Source organism: Ascidia mentula, chromosome 8, assembly GCF_947561715.1.
Source record: "Ascidia mentula chromosome 8, kaAscMent1.1, whole genome shotgun sequence".
NCBI classification, from domain to species: domain Eukaryota; kingdom Metazoa; phylum Chordata; class Ascidiacea; order Phlebobranchia; family Ascidiidae; genus Ascidia; species Ascidia mentula.
Window position 1 is genome coordinate 12,999,427 of NC_138573.1, and position 12,994 is coordinate 13,012,420.

Genomic DNA, 12,994 nt, shown 5'->3' on the forward strand with positions numbered 1-12,994 from the left:
AGCAAACAACACAGTGCGCTCCACGGTGATTTGTCTTTAATGTTTGGAACCCAAACACACCTTTCTGTAGCTTTTAAAATTGTTGTGGAAATTTGAGCTTCTTGTTTGTGAGGAGTTGTGTGGTGGGCTGTGTTGTCCTTGAGGATTCTGATATAAGTTTGGAGGTCATTTAGGTCAGACGACTTTTGAACGTATCTAGATAAAAGCACGCGCTTTAACAACCTTTTGCCAGACCCGAGGTCATCTTGATCGGACTGCTCTCTATTTCATTCGTATCTTGATTCTTCAGCAAACTGCAGGTTGCACAAAACCTACCTATGGTTCCTACTTGGTTCAAGGTAGGACTACAATAATTAACTTACGTTGTTTTGGCGAGAATTGTGCAGTACATCGGAAGTAAAAAATAAGAACCATTTGAAGGAAATAAGTAAACTACTGAAAATTGCTTGCATTTATAATAAGGTTTACGAAAAACTGAAAGTACTTTTGAAAAAATTAAAGCAGGCTCTGTTTACAGGGATTGCACTAACTTCGTCTCCGTCGTAGTTTTTTGGCTGGAAGAGCTGACCCGGCAAAACTTTGAAAAAAATGAGTGAACATGTAAACATAAACTATATCCCCGCCCCTGGGATAGAATTTAATGTTTATTGTTTATCTGATATAACAAAGGGTTATCAATTCAATTTCATTAATTGAATAATAAACTTGCAAAATAAAAAAGCATAGGTGCCAATGAAGCCATAAAAGTGATCGATGTAAGGTTTGTATTTTGAAAAGCCTTTTGAACGCAACAACTCGATATGTACAAATGCATATATAAATACAAATTTACTCCCTATGTTTGTCTGCAACTAATTCATTTTTTGGTTGTTAAGGGATATGAAGCAGTTTTCATATCAAATACCGATGGAAGTCAAATAACCGAAGAAAAATTAAACCAACTGTTTAAAGATGTCAAAGACATGCCCGTGGCCATATATTCAATCGCCGGGGCTTTTCGGAAGGGCAAATCATTTATGCTTAACTTATTTCTGAAGTATTTGTCAATCAAATCAACCTCAACGGTAAGCTTGTAACCAAAGTGTTAAATAGTTAATGGTTTAAGTGTTGAAATCTTTGCAACAGCAAAAACTTTTTAAAAAGGAAAGAAACTGGATGGAAACAGGAAATTTAAATGTAGGAGGATTTTCGTGGAGAGGAGGAATGGATCCTGATACTCAGGGAATATTAATTTACAGCAAATATTTTATTCTTGAAAACAACGTTGGCGAGAAGGTGTGTAACGTTTACTTCTCTTTAGGCTCGTGGGTCCTGAATCAAAACATGCAGTCGTCCCGAATTTGATAGGTGACGCGATGCAAAACCTTTGTAATATAGTGTATGGGGACATAGCACGCCTAACTTCTTCGTTTCGTCAATCCCGGGGACCACATTGCGCAACAGCACCTGGCACCCAACACTAAATTTCCCGTGTGTTGCCTTTGTGTCGTACTGTTGCTTCACCTTTTTCCTGAGCAGGTCCAGGCGACTTTTCATTTCTGAATACATAAGCCCTGTTTCCACAATAGGCCGAAGGCAGTCCTCCCAGTATATCTATCTCCCACCTTTCCATCGGCTCCGTTCTACGGTACCAATTGTGCTCGGCGAGTTCTTGGCGGCAGCTATCGGGTGTCGCAAACAGGACATGTGAAACAGTGCGTACGCTGTTTTTCCATGTGGCCTTCTCCGTGCTTTAATGGTACCGTAGAACGGAGCCGATGGCAAGGTGGGAGATTCATGTACTGGGAGGACTCCGTGCTTTAGCCTTCGCATCTAGCCTTCGAATATCGTCCTCCTGGGTCAGTTCGTTGTCGTCAGAAAACATTTTCCTGCACAGGTCATCTGCGTTTGTATGTTCAACTTCCGTGCAATGAACTAACTTAAAATCAAGACACGATGAAATGTCAAACCAACAGACACACTGACTGCACGTTTCTTTTTATTTTCATAGCCATCAAAATGATGTGTGGCCAGTGCGAAGTAAAAACGGCTTGCGTAAATAACAACGAAATTGTAAAACAGAAACCTATGATCACACACAGCCAACCGCAACGTTCGAAACGCATCATTGTCTTACACATATTTTGTCGACACACCAGGGAATTTTTTTTTAATGAAGCTTAAGGCCTGACGACATTCTTCCAATCACAATAAACTATGACTATTTTGCCTTGTAAGGTCGTACAATTGATAGGCAAACTTTCGATAGTAAGCAGCAAGACACAAAAAATGTCTTGCTTCTTCCACGTTTTCGGGAACAGGCCAGTCCCACGCAGCGTGTTTTGCATTGCACTCTACTGTCTTTTAAAACAAACTGCCCCAAAATGTTTATTTCCAGTTACAGTATGTGACGCTTGGAAAGCTTTAGGGTTAACCCGTTAGCCACTATACGCTGCAAAACAGCGTCCAGTCGCTGCAAATATTGCTCGAACATTTCAAAATACACAATGTCGTCCAAATATGTCAGTGATCCATTGCATTCAACGCCATTTAACACGATCCGAATTAAATGTTGAAAAGTCGCGCATTTGACAACCCAAATGGCATGACGTTAAACTCAAATAGTCCTTGGTGACTGGTAACGCAATTTCTCGTTATCACTGCTGGAGAGGAAAGCTACAATGTTTTGCTATCGTTTTTTTTCATACTGTCATTCCTTTTGCGCGCGGGAGATCCCCATAGGTACTCGCGGGAGATCCCCATAGGTACCCACATGACCCTAAACTGCAACTTCCGTAAAAGGGGAAATAGTAACTGATGTATTTTTCAGACATATCAAAATGTATAATTCACCTTGCACCACAGCAGCATGCGTGGGTAGTTTATCCGGGCTCATTAACTGTATGGAACGACCATCAGCCCTTAAAATTTTAGCTGTTTTGTGATTGGGATTTGATTTTTGGTGTGGCATGCTGTCAAAGACCTGTATCAATCAAGGCACATAGCAGCGCACGTAAGTTCAACCGGGACGGTTTCCACATGGTACACATGGTTCGACGCCCTTGATGGTGAACGCAGGCCCTGATAGTCCCACTGTTGTCTTGAGCATCGGTAAGATGCACTAATGCATTGGGCACAGGCATAGCCGGGTTTAACGCAACCAAAACATGTGATATAGGCCTACGTTGTTGGCTAAGTTAAAGCATATGGATAAACCGACCTTTTGTTTTAGCTGACTTACTTCTTCACTCAAGTTTGCTCTATTACGGAGCTTAGGTCGAATTTGACGGTTGTGGCCACAGCAAAGATGTCTCGCCGCTGTATGTCTTTAATTGAAATGTCAGCACAGTTAATTGCAACTTTACTGGCTTCTCAGAGGGATGGATTGTGTGATTTTGCTATCTTGTCTGCTACAGATAGGTTTCGCAGACCTCGCTTCAAAGGCATGTATAGCATTTCGTCTTTACGCCCATTTTGCCCCTTCCCAGGGGTAGGTTGTTTGTCCCAGCTTGTAAACTTTCATAATAAACTGCCTATTTCCTCTTCTTGCAGCTAAAACTGCTGCGAAAGGCGCTGCTTTGCTCTATTGCGCGAGGCAGATTCGTAGGTAATTTCGCATTCGAGCGCTTTTTGTTCTGAATAAGACTTACTGTATAGATTATCACCAGAGGCTTGCCTCATATCAAAAACAATGCCCTCCGACTAATGATAAAAAATAAGCATGGTTCTTGCGCTGCCACATTTGCATCCACGCTTGGGCAAAAGCTTTCGTAGTGTCGACAAATTGTAAAAGTTTGCGCGTTTATTTAAACGCGGCATTGAGTAATAAAAAATATTCTTCTTTATTGATACTACTGGTGCAGGTTCTGACCTGCTCGTCAGTGTTACATTTATCTTCCTTAAGGCTCGTAGCATCTGCTTGAAATTGTAATCTCAATAACCGTTATATATCGATGGCCGTAAGCCACGAACTCACTAAGCGAAAAAAAACGGGGACAGAGAACTCACTGAGCGAAGAGGCCCAAGTTACGCGCACACTATAAGAAAAATCGTCGGGAGAAGGCTGCATTGAGTGCTTACGCGTATCCTTCGCGTTACTAAAATGGGTTTGTCACTGTAAGTAAAATGATTTTTTCCTTCGTCTATTCTAGGCTTTATATCTCCTTTATTGGGAGTGAATTATTGTTTGTCTGTAAACTACACATAGTTCATGACAGAGAAAAAGGGTTACGCAACTTAACTTCATTTATGAAAATCGAGTAGCGGCCTATCGCAATGAGAGGTGGTTGCATTAAGTTACGTCACCTTGCTGGTTTAAAACGCCCAAATCGGTTTGCAAAACGTATAGTGTCACTGATATGATTTTTTTGGGTTATCATGATACAGTAAATTATCAGAGAAAGGTTGAATTCTGTGCTAGTTTTTTGTTGTAAATTCCTCATCCTTTTTGCTTAAATTTACTGTTGTCTTTAATATCCCTTTATATTGCGGCACCCAAAATTTTTTTTTTGTTTATTGTTTGAAGGTTGCTGTTTTCTTGATGGACACCCAAGGAATGTTTGATAACAAGACATCAATGGCAAAATGCACTGCAATATTTGCTTTGAGTACATTAATAAGTTCCGTACAAATCTACAATTTATCGCAACAAATACATGAGGACAATCTTCAATGCTTAAGGGTAAGAAATATTTTTTAAATAAGGCGTTGTAACTTTCTCAATATTTTTTAAGCTGTTTACAAACTATGCACAAGCTTTGCAATCAAGCAAATGCGAAGATATCGCCAAGAACAAGCCTTTTCAGGTGATTTTTTTCGAATGTTTGATCTAAGCTGCACTTGAACGTAGTACAAAATATAACAACCTGCCCTCTGCCGTGTATCTGACTCCTGCTCTACTGTTTAAACCTACACTATACCTCCGTTGAAACATATTTAAGATTTACCTCGTTGAAACATAAACAAAAACACATCGACAACTTACAAACAACCCATCGAATCGATGCCCAAACGATAGCTCGTATAGCTAGGCGGCAATCAACCCAATTGGCTTGTGTCCCTCTTCTCTCTATTGCACTCTCTCTCTCTCTCCCAGATTACTTAAATTTGAACGGAATGTATAACCAAAGAGAGTGCAGTTAATTGGGTTCGGGACAAAGGAATTGCTTGTTAAACAATAGCATTATAATAATGGGAACTGTTCTTTAATATGACGTGATACATGCAAAGCTACATAATCAACGTCAAGTTGTTTCTTAGAACTTTTGGTTTCTAATCCGCGATTGGCAACATTCATACGAAGGATTTGGTCAAGAAGGAGGAAATAATGTTTTGAAAAAGTGCCTGGAACCAGACGACGATTCTGAAGTTGAGTTTTTCGATGTAAGAAGATACATAAAAAAGTCATTCGAAAATATATTTTGCTTCCTCCTGCCATATCCTGGATCAAAAATAGCTCAAAGGCCAAACGAAAGCAAAGGAATTGTATATGAAGGTAAATAACACTTTTTTTACACAGATACACAGATCACCTAATTAATTACCCCGTTTTTTAGACATGGACCAATCCTTTAAACAACATGTGAAAATATTTGTAGAGGGGTTGTTTTCGCCTGAAAAACTAGCGAGTAAAAAAATCGGAGGGAAACCAGCGAACGGTCAAAACATGATTGACTACATTATGACTATAATAACAAAAATACATTCCAGCGACCTACCGCAAATTAAAAATATTTTTGAGGTATGTCCATATGTTTCTTAAAATAACATTCAAAAAAACAAAATAACTAGGAAATACAGTAATAATTTTGTATCTGTTCAGAGCACAGCGGACCAAATAGCAAACAAAGTTCTTGCAGACTGTGATCACTTATGCAAAGAGAGGCTGCTGAAAATTTCCGTAATGATTCACATGCAAAACAGCCAACATTTTTTAATATGTCACACTTTCAGAAGGAAAAGTTGAATTACACAGATGACGAGGTGTCAGCTATTAAAGAGACAACAAAAAAAGAAATTTTCAAGATTTTTGAGGAAAGAATGTTACTTGGAAGCACAACTTTTAAAACTCAAACTCGTGACAAACTTGAGACTCTTTTGAAACGAAATTTCTTTGATTTCCGACAAGAAATTAGCAACAAATTAGTAATAGAAAAATGGCGAAAAGTCCCTTACAAACTAAAAGTTTAATGGATGTTTTATATTTCAGAGCGCACTAAAGTCAAAACTTGACAAAAACATAGAAAAGTCAATTCAAAGCTTCGGCACGGAGTTCGCAAGCCTGGTTAGTTATAGGTGACAAATAACATTAAACAAAACAATACAAATGTTGAGAAATGGAAACAACTCCAAGACAGGACAGTCCACTGGGAATAATCCAAACTAATATGATCCACGCAAATTTTTTAAAAACAAACAGAGAACATGTTGATGATTCACTCAAAAACAAATCGCCCAAAAAGGTTTTCTACGTTTTTTTGTGTTTCCAGCATCCATGTGCGGAATTGTTTAATCTAGCCGAAGTGGAAGTGTCGCACTTAAAAATAAGTGACGCCTTGGAACAAGAATTCAGGGATGCACATCCCAAGTTGGACGATGTAATGATGACTGAATACATAGACAGACTAAAAAGGAGTATTCAGCAAAAATACGCTGAACTAACAAACTTATACATGTTTAAGCAGGTACCAATTATGTTATTAGGAGTTTACAGCAAAAATACTCTTTATCAACTTTTTATAGATGACTGCAAAACAAAATATGGATAATTTAGTTTCTGAAATTGTGATGAATTTCAAAACAACGTTGACTTCAAGCGTATGTCTGGTGTTTTTACACTTACGCCCATGTTATAATGGGTTACTATTCTAATCTACTATACAGTGCTTATTTTGATACTAAAGGTCAAAATCTAAATGTCTAATTTTGAAACTGACAAAGAGATACATTTGTACAGCATGAAAGTACTGATGCTGCAGAAGTTGAAACTGCTGTGAAAAATGCAAAGAAAATTGCGCTTGATCAATTCAAGGAACAGTCAAAAATGTATCATAAAACGTTTGTAGATACTTATCAACGAAATCTCGAAGCAGAATTAACTTTGCAGGAAAATGGAGAAGCACGCTACGACAAGAAAAAAGTAAAATTTATACATGATATTTAATTGTTTGACATGCACACAAAATGTTTATGCTCTCAAATTTTGCTTAAAAACTTTACAGATAATTTCTTTAAAATGCATGCTGTGTGAAACATTACCAAAAATTGAAAAGAAGTATAAGAAGAAACTAAACGTAAGATTGGCTTTTTATTATTGTAAGAAGGGGCTCCTTCCTGCAAATAGAAACATAATTATTTTTTTCAGTGTTGTTATAATGCTTAATATAGCCAGAAATAAATTTTAATGAGCTGTATTTTAAATGCACAGCAAACATGGCAACGCGACATGTATTTGAACGCAAATGAAGTACGTACACTACACGAAGAGTGTATCAAATTTTCTGAGGAGTTTGCCAGGAAATCTTTAGAAAGTTTTCAGTCCAGTGACAAAGATGCTGCGCAAGTTCGACTTGCTAAATTTTATGAACAACAAAAAAACATGTTGGTGTATGAAAACGAAAGAATAAAGGTGACCAACAACGGCGTTTTTAAAACACAAGTTTGAATGTTTAACATGTTTTCCAGGACAATTTAGAACTGAAGCTTGAACAAACGTTTCAAACTTGTTTGAATGAATATCGTAAAAAAATGAAGAAGGTATAATTTTTGCTAGGTTTTAATATTAACTCGGTCATTACACTAAATAGTTTGCTATCTGTCCTTTCTTTGTTACAGATAAACTTTAATGAAATGGAAGAAGATCACCTTCACCAGAAGCATGAAGACGTTGCGAACCAGGCATTCAAAAAATTTGAAAACGGAAGTGCAAATATTAGAAACCTTGAAATGCAGAAAAGAAACTATTTTGAAAAACTTCAAGCCGCAATAGACGACGAATATACTTATAACCTAAATGGTTTTTTTAGAAATAAGGTAATTCACATTAATTTTATCAATTTTCATATTCCCTAGTCGATTTTTTTAGGAAATCCTAAAGGAAGCAATCTCTGCTTTGTCCACCGCTTCCATTTATGTTTACAGTGAGATTATGTCAAAAGTAAGTTGATTTTTGCCATAAAATCCAAATATAATTAGATATTTTTTCAGATCCTTGCTTTCGAAACATGTCAAAATATTCATTGCATGTTAAGTTTAAAGAAATACCGATAGCGGGCTAATGCATACAAAATAATTTTATTGGACATGCCACCGTTTGTGTGACGATCCGCGCTAACGCAGGCGTTCGTATTTTTGACCATAATTAACCTTAACGCAGCTTAAAAGCTGGAAACTTTTCCGCCCCCAAAAAAGTTTCGACCAATTCTTAATATTTTACACATTGACAAAGAAAGTAAAACACCCTACAAATGACAAATGGGTAGAGGAATTCCATTCCGAGGCCAGAGATAAGGCTCTGTACCAATTCGACACAGGGATGGGGAAGAAATGTCCATTTAAAAACAACAAAAGAGTTGAGTTGTGCCAAAAACTTGAAGAGGCAAAAACTGATTTTTTAAATAAACAGGTAGATATATGTGTGATCACTACGTACCAATTCATTTACTTTACAAAAAAATTACCATGACTTTTTTTTAATTTTTAGAAAATTGCCAATGTGATAGCAGCTGAACATGTCCTGGAAGCTCAAAAAACTTATCAATCAAAAATGGCAAAGGTATTGTTATTTGCTCTGTTTTCTGAGTGACTATTTAAGTTTTTTTAGTGTGAATTGTTTCAAGGTATGTTCGAAAGGCTACATTGACGATACCACACTCCTTGAAAAACACGCTGCTTGTCAAAAGGAAGCCTTAAAAAAGCTACAGAAGAAGGCCTCACAACAACAATTTTACAAATACAAACATGTTGAGTCCAACCTTTTGCTTGCTATTCAATCAGAATGGACAACATTCCAAACAGGAAATACGACGTTTAAGGTATGCTTACACATTCAAATGTATATCCTGATAACTTAATATTCAAATGTGTTAAGAAAGGGAAAATATGTGAAATCAGGAAGAAAGAAACTGATCTTGTGCAATGTTATCAAGGTCATCTCAATGAGGTGAAACAAACAATAAACCAAATTCTGTCAAACAAAAAAAATAATTTTTACAGTTTAATTGACGTGTATCCAAATTGCAAAGAACTTGTTTAATCCAGAAATCTCAAGAGTGTGTCAATGATAAGGAGTTTTCAGAATTCGCCAAGGAAAAAGAAAACGAGCTGTTAAAAAAGTTTGAGGAAATGGATTCGAAGTATTTGAGTGATTATTTTCAGGAAGCCAAAGATCGCCTTAAAAAAAGTTTAAAATCTGAATTTCATTTCTATGTTTCAAATGTACATGTCATGGTCAAGGTAACCCACATAAAAATGAATAAAATTGTTTGAAAATGGATTTAAACCTAATTATTTGCTGCAGAGAAATATGATGATAAAAGTGGAGAAACTTTCCTATACAGCCTTGAAAACATTTGAGGAATCAGTTGAAGAAGTGAGACAACAAAAATTATTCTAATAATAAGGGTGCTTACTGCTTAAATTTAGGTTTGCAAACAGCACTTTCATGAATCTGATCTTGAAGAGCGATTGGATAATAGTAGAAAAAGAGCTTTGGGCCACTTTTTGGACAACACAGATTACATGCCTGATCACATTGTAAAAGATATACGTCAAAGATTGGAGGAAAATTTGGACAGATTGAAATTTAAATACAAAAGCGAAAACGCTAGAACTAAGGTATTCTTGAAATTAAATATATTTGATAAACAACATGCTTTTTTCTAGGAGTACATTGAGTTGTTTTGTAATGGAGCCAAATCAGAAGCCACTGCATACTTGAGGGAAAAACTGGGCGCGGTACAATACATAAATTTGTGTAACACATTAAAAAACAAAAGTTACATGAGTTGCATGCAGGATAAACCTGTCACCATTGAAACTGCATATGAAACTACTTATAAAGTTATCAGGGAAGCAACTACGGTTTACGATATGCGAATGCAAAGCTGTGGAAAACAGTTTAACGCAAAACCATACGAAAAAGAGACACAAGACATTCTAGACAACATATGTGATGAGTATATTCAAAGAGTAAAGAATCAATGGGTAAGCTTGGTCTACATACGCGGATATTAAACATGAGTATGTAATAAGTATGTTAGATAAAAGATAATATTTAAAACGTTGCATTTTTTGGACTTTTGTGGCCACTAAAATGTCAATTGTATATTTTTTTAAATATAATGAATGGAATAGGTCTGCAATTACACAGAAACACAGTCATATACACCATTTTGTGTTTGTGGCAAAAAGCATTTTGAACACATAATGCAATAGTAATTGTCCATCAACTATATTTTTAGGAAACAAACCAAGATCATATAGAGAGGGGGATATCAGATGCAACCAACTACATGGAAAAAGAAATGGAAAAAGTAAGTTGAAGGTCAACTACTTACGTTAAAACCTATATGCCGCAATTGTTAGCTGCAAACGCAACAAATTTCTGTGGAAGTTGCTCGTGAAGAAATCGCGGCGGCCAAATCGGGAGCAAAAATGGTGTATTTTAAACATGTCAATACAAATTGCCGATGGATGTTGAATGCAACCACACACGAAGAAGAAGTCGATCGACGAATTGCTGAAATTGGTGACGATTTTATTAAGGACATGAAAAAGGTTGTTCTTGTTAAACATAATGGCTAGGTGCCGTTCCTAATTTTTTTATCTTTTGTGAAACAGAGGGAACACAAACTGAAAGTTGAAAGTAAAATTTATTATTTAGAAAGAAATACAAAACCTTGTGTACAGATGTATGTGTAGTCCATTGTAGTGTATTTTATCGCTTAAAAGTGTTTTTATCGCTTATAAATCGCTTTGTCACGATACTTTTGCGAAATTAATCTGATAAGTCCGCTCTTGCACATGAGAGAAATTAATCTTCGTCAGCTTCGCAAGATCGGAATTTTTCGCTGACCCAAGCCTTAAAATTCTTTGTTATCTACGTTTGTTTTATGACATTTATTCCCGGTCAACACACCTTAAAATAGACTATATAATTGACCAATTGGGCTATAAAGCCAGACAGTTTCTGAACCGTAACATCGAAGTTTTTTACTGTCTCAATACGCATCATTGAATTTACTCGAACTGCCTCAATCAAATCACATATTTTTGTTGTGGGTATTCGAATGTTTTACTAATTTTAATACAACCCAGTAATTACTAATTGCACACTGTTGGAGTTTTTATGTGAGTCATAGTTAGGTTTTGTGTTATCACCTGTAAACATAACATAAATTCCACATATGTATTAGCGAATAGCTAACCTTAGTTTAAAGCAAGAAAATGGCCAGGGTTCTGTTTAATTGCATAACTGGATGCATATTGGTATTTCTATGAAAATTAGTTTTGGTGCTGGAAAATGCCCAACGTGTAGAACCTGTGTCACAATGCAAAGTCATGCATCACCAAGCAAAGCAGTGACGCAATTAAGTTAAATTTACGGTTAAATGAGCGCACATGTGCGTGCTGTTGTCATGGCGAATTTTAGGGTGTTTTGGGCAGTTTTGGGCTATTCCAATTAGGTAGTAACTTGCTGGTGGGTGCTGCTGAAAATTATGTTGAAAATGGAGCAAAAAAATCAGGCTGTATTTGTGGAAAAATGAATCGTTTAAGTGTCCAATCATTTGTGATTTTATGAAAGATCCATTTCATATCTACAAAGTTTGATCGAAATTAGTCTCCGAAAAAATGGTTTGGCCACCCCCCTAGGGTCATTTGCCCCCCTGGTTACTCAGTATTTTGGTTAAAAGAGCAACAAAAAATGGAACTGGATTTTGCAGAAAAATGAATCGTTCAACTACCCACTCGTTTGCATTTTTTGTAAGTTCCAACTCTTCTCTATGCGATGGCATCAAATTTAGTTGCTGAAAAAGTGTCAAAGCCCTCCCCCAAGGGCTGGGTATACCCCCCTGTTAGTCATATGATCTTCCAGGAGGCCCAACAAGTCCTTGCTCTGTACAGTCTCATCCAGAAGCAAATTTTTTTTTCAACTTTGTAGAATTTTAGGTCCCTATGTAAGTCACAAGACCCATCAACGGTCATTGGGAAACAAGCGGAACAGTCGCTAGATGCATTACAGCCGAGGGCCTTGAACACAGGATTTCTCCAATCTAATACCCATATAGGTCCTAAAGAACACACAGAAAATCGTTTAGATACTGAACCATTGTTCACTTGAAAGTCAACGAACTGAGCTGAAAAAAAGCATGAGGAGCTCCAGAGAAACAAGCCTGTTCCAGCACGACGGTTGAACTATTCAATTCAATCTTGTTCGTAAAACTTTAAAATAGCAGCAGGTGAATCACAATCTACCAAGCAGTGTGTCAGTCCTATCCTTTTTTATAGTATTGCGTTAGTCCCGTCTCTATCTTTTATATCACCAGCCGTTGGCCCAACGGTGTCACGTGAGAGGAAGCGCTGCGATATAAAAATCAACGTGCGGTGACTCGTGCGTTCGAGACAATTACGTGGATAAAAATGTAAATTAACACAGGTGAAAGAATAAGAGGTGAAAAAGAATACGTGATACAATGACAACGTGAAACTTGGAAAGAAAATGTCAACATATGATCGCAAGTTCTTTTGCGCTACAGATGCAAATGGATGCACATGCATTTACAGTCGGGGTGCAGGAAGCTCTGACATCACTTGCGTTTTCGGTCGAACGTCTCTTCGGCGACAGACTAAGCATTGGCCGAAACACGTTTAACGACCACGAAACCTTTAATAATCCAATTAAGCAACAAATTTACACAGGATTCCACCACTGTAGACACCTCGGCTTTTTCTTGTCAAATATCTTGATTTCAATAGTTACGATATCACTGTATCCAGACTTGTTTGGCCAATTGCC

The 12,994-nt window shown here is 37.0% G+C and overlaps 1 protein-coding gene across 7 annotated transcripts; it reads left to right on the top strand.

Annotated features, from left to right (window-relative positions):
* Window positions 1-194: 194 nt before the first annotated feature.
* Window positions 195-11,291, top strand: LOC145912732 (uncharacterized). 7 transcript variants are annotated; one of them, XM_083000310.1, is made up of 31 exons: window positions 195-338; window positions 518-760; window positions 876-1,064; window positions 1,126-1,275; window positions 4,505-4,660; window positions 4,713-4,784; window positions 5,239-5,473; window positions 5,535-5,719; window positions 5,801-5,878; window positions 5,932-6,123; window positions 6,188-6,262; window positions 6,468-6,662; window positions 6,721-6,795; window positions 6,935-7,117; window positions 7,200-7,271; window positions 7,406-7,606; window positions 7,663-7,734; window positions 7,813-8,010; window positions 8,063-8,134; window positions 8,354-8,602; window positions 8,681-8,752; window positions 8,817-9,011; window positions 9,068-9,139; window positions 9,238-9,432; window positions 9,497-9,568; window positions 9,622-9,813; window positions 9,862-9,933; window positions 9,994-10,182; window positions 10,440-10,511; window positions 10,564-10,755; window positions 10,819-11,291. In XM_083000310.1, the coding sequence occupies exons 3-31, from the start codon at window positions 963-965 to the stop codon at window positions 10,897-10,899; spliced, it is 3,966 nt and encodes a 1,321-aa protein (XP_082856436.1). In that variant the 5' UTR covers window positions 195-338; window positions 518-760; window positions 876-962; the 3' UTR covers window positions 10,900-11,291. The 7 variants fall into 7 exon arrangements, 6 of the variants coding, with proteins under 6 accessions (XP_082856436.1, XP_082856434.1, XP_082856432.1 ...); XM_083000308.1 differs by having other exon boundaries at window positions 518-600; XR_014403314.1 differs by having other exon boundaries at window positions 518-1,064; window positions 10,592-10,755.
* Window positions 11,292-12,994: the final 1,703 nt, after the last annotated feature.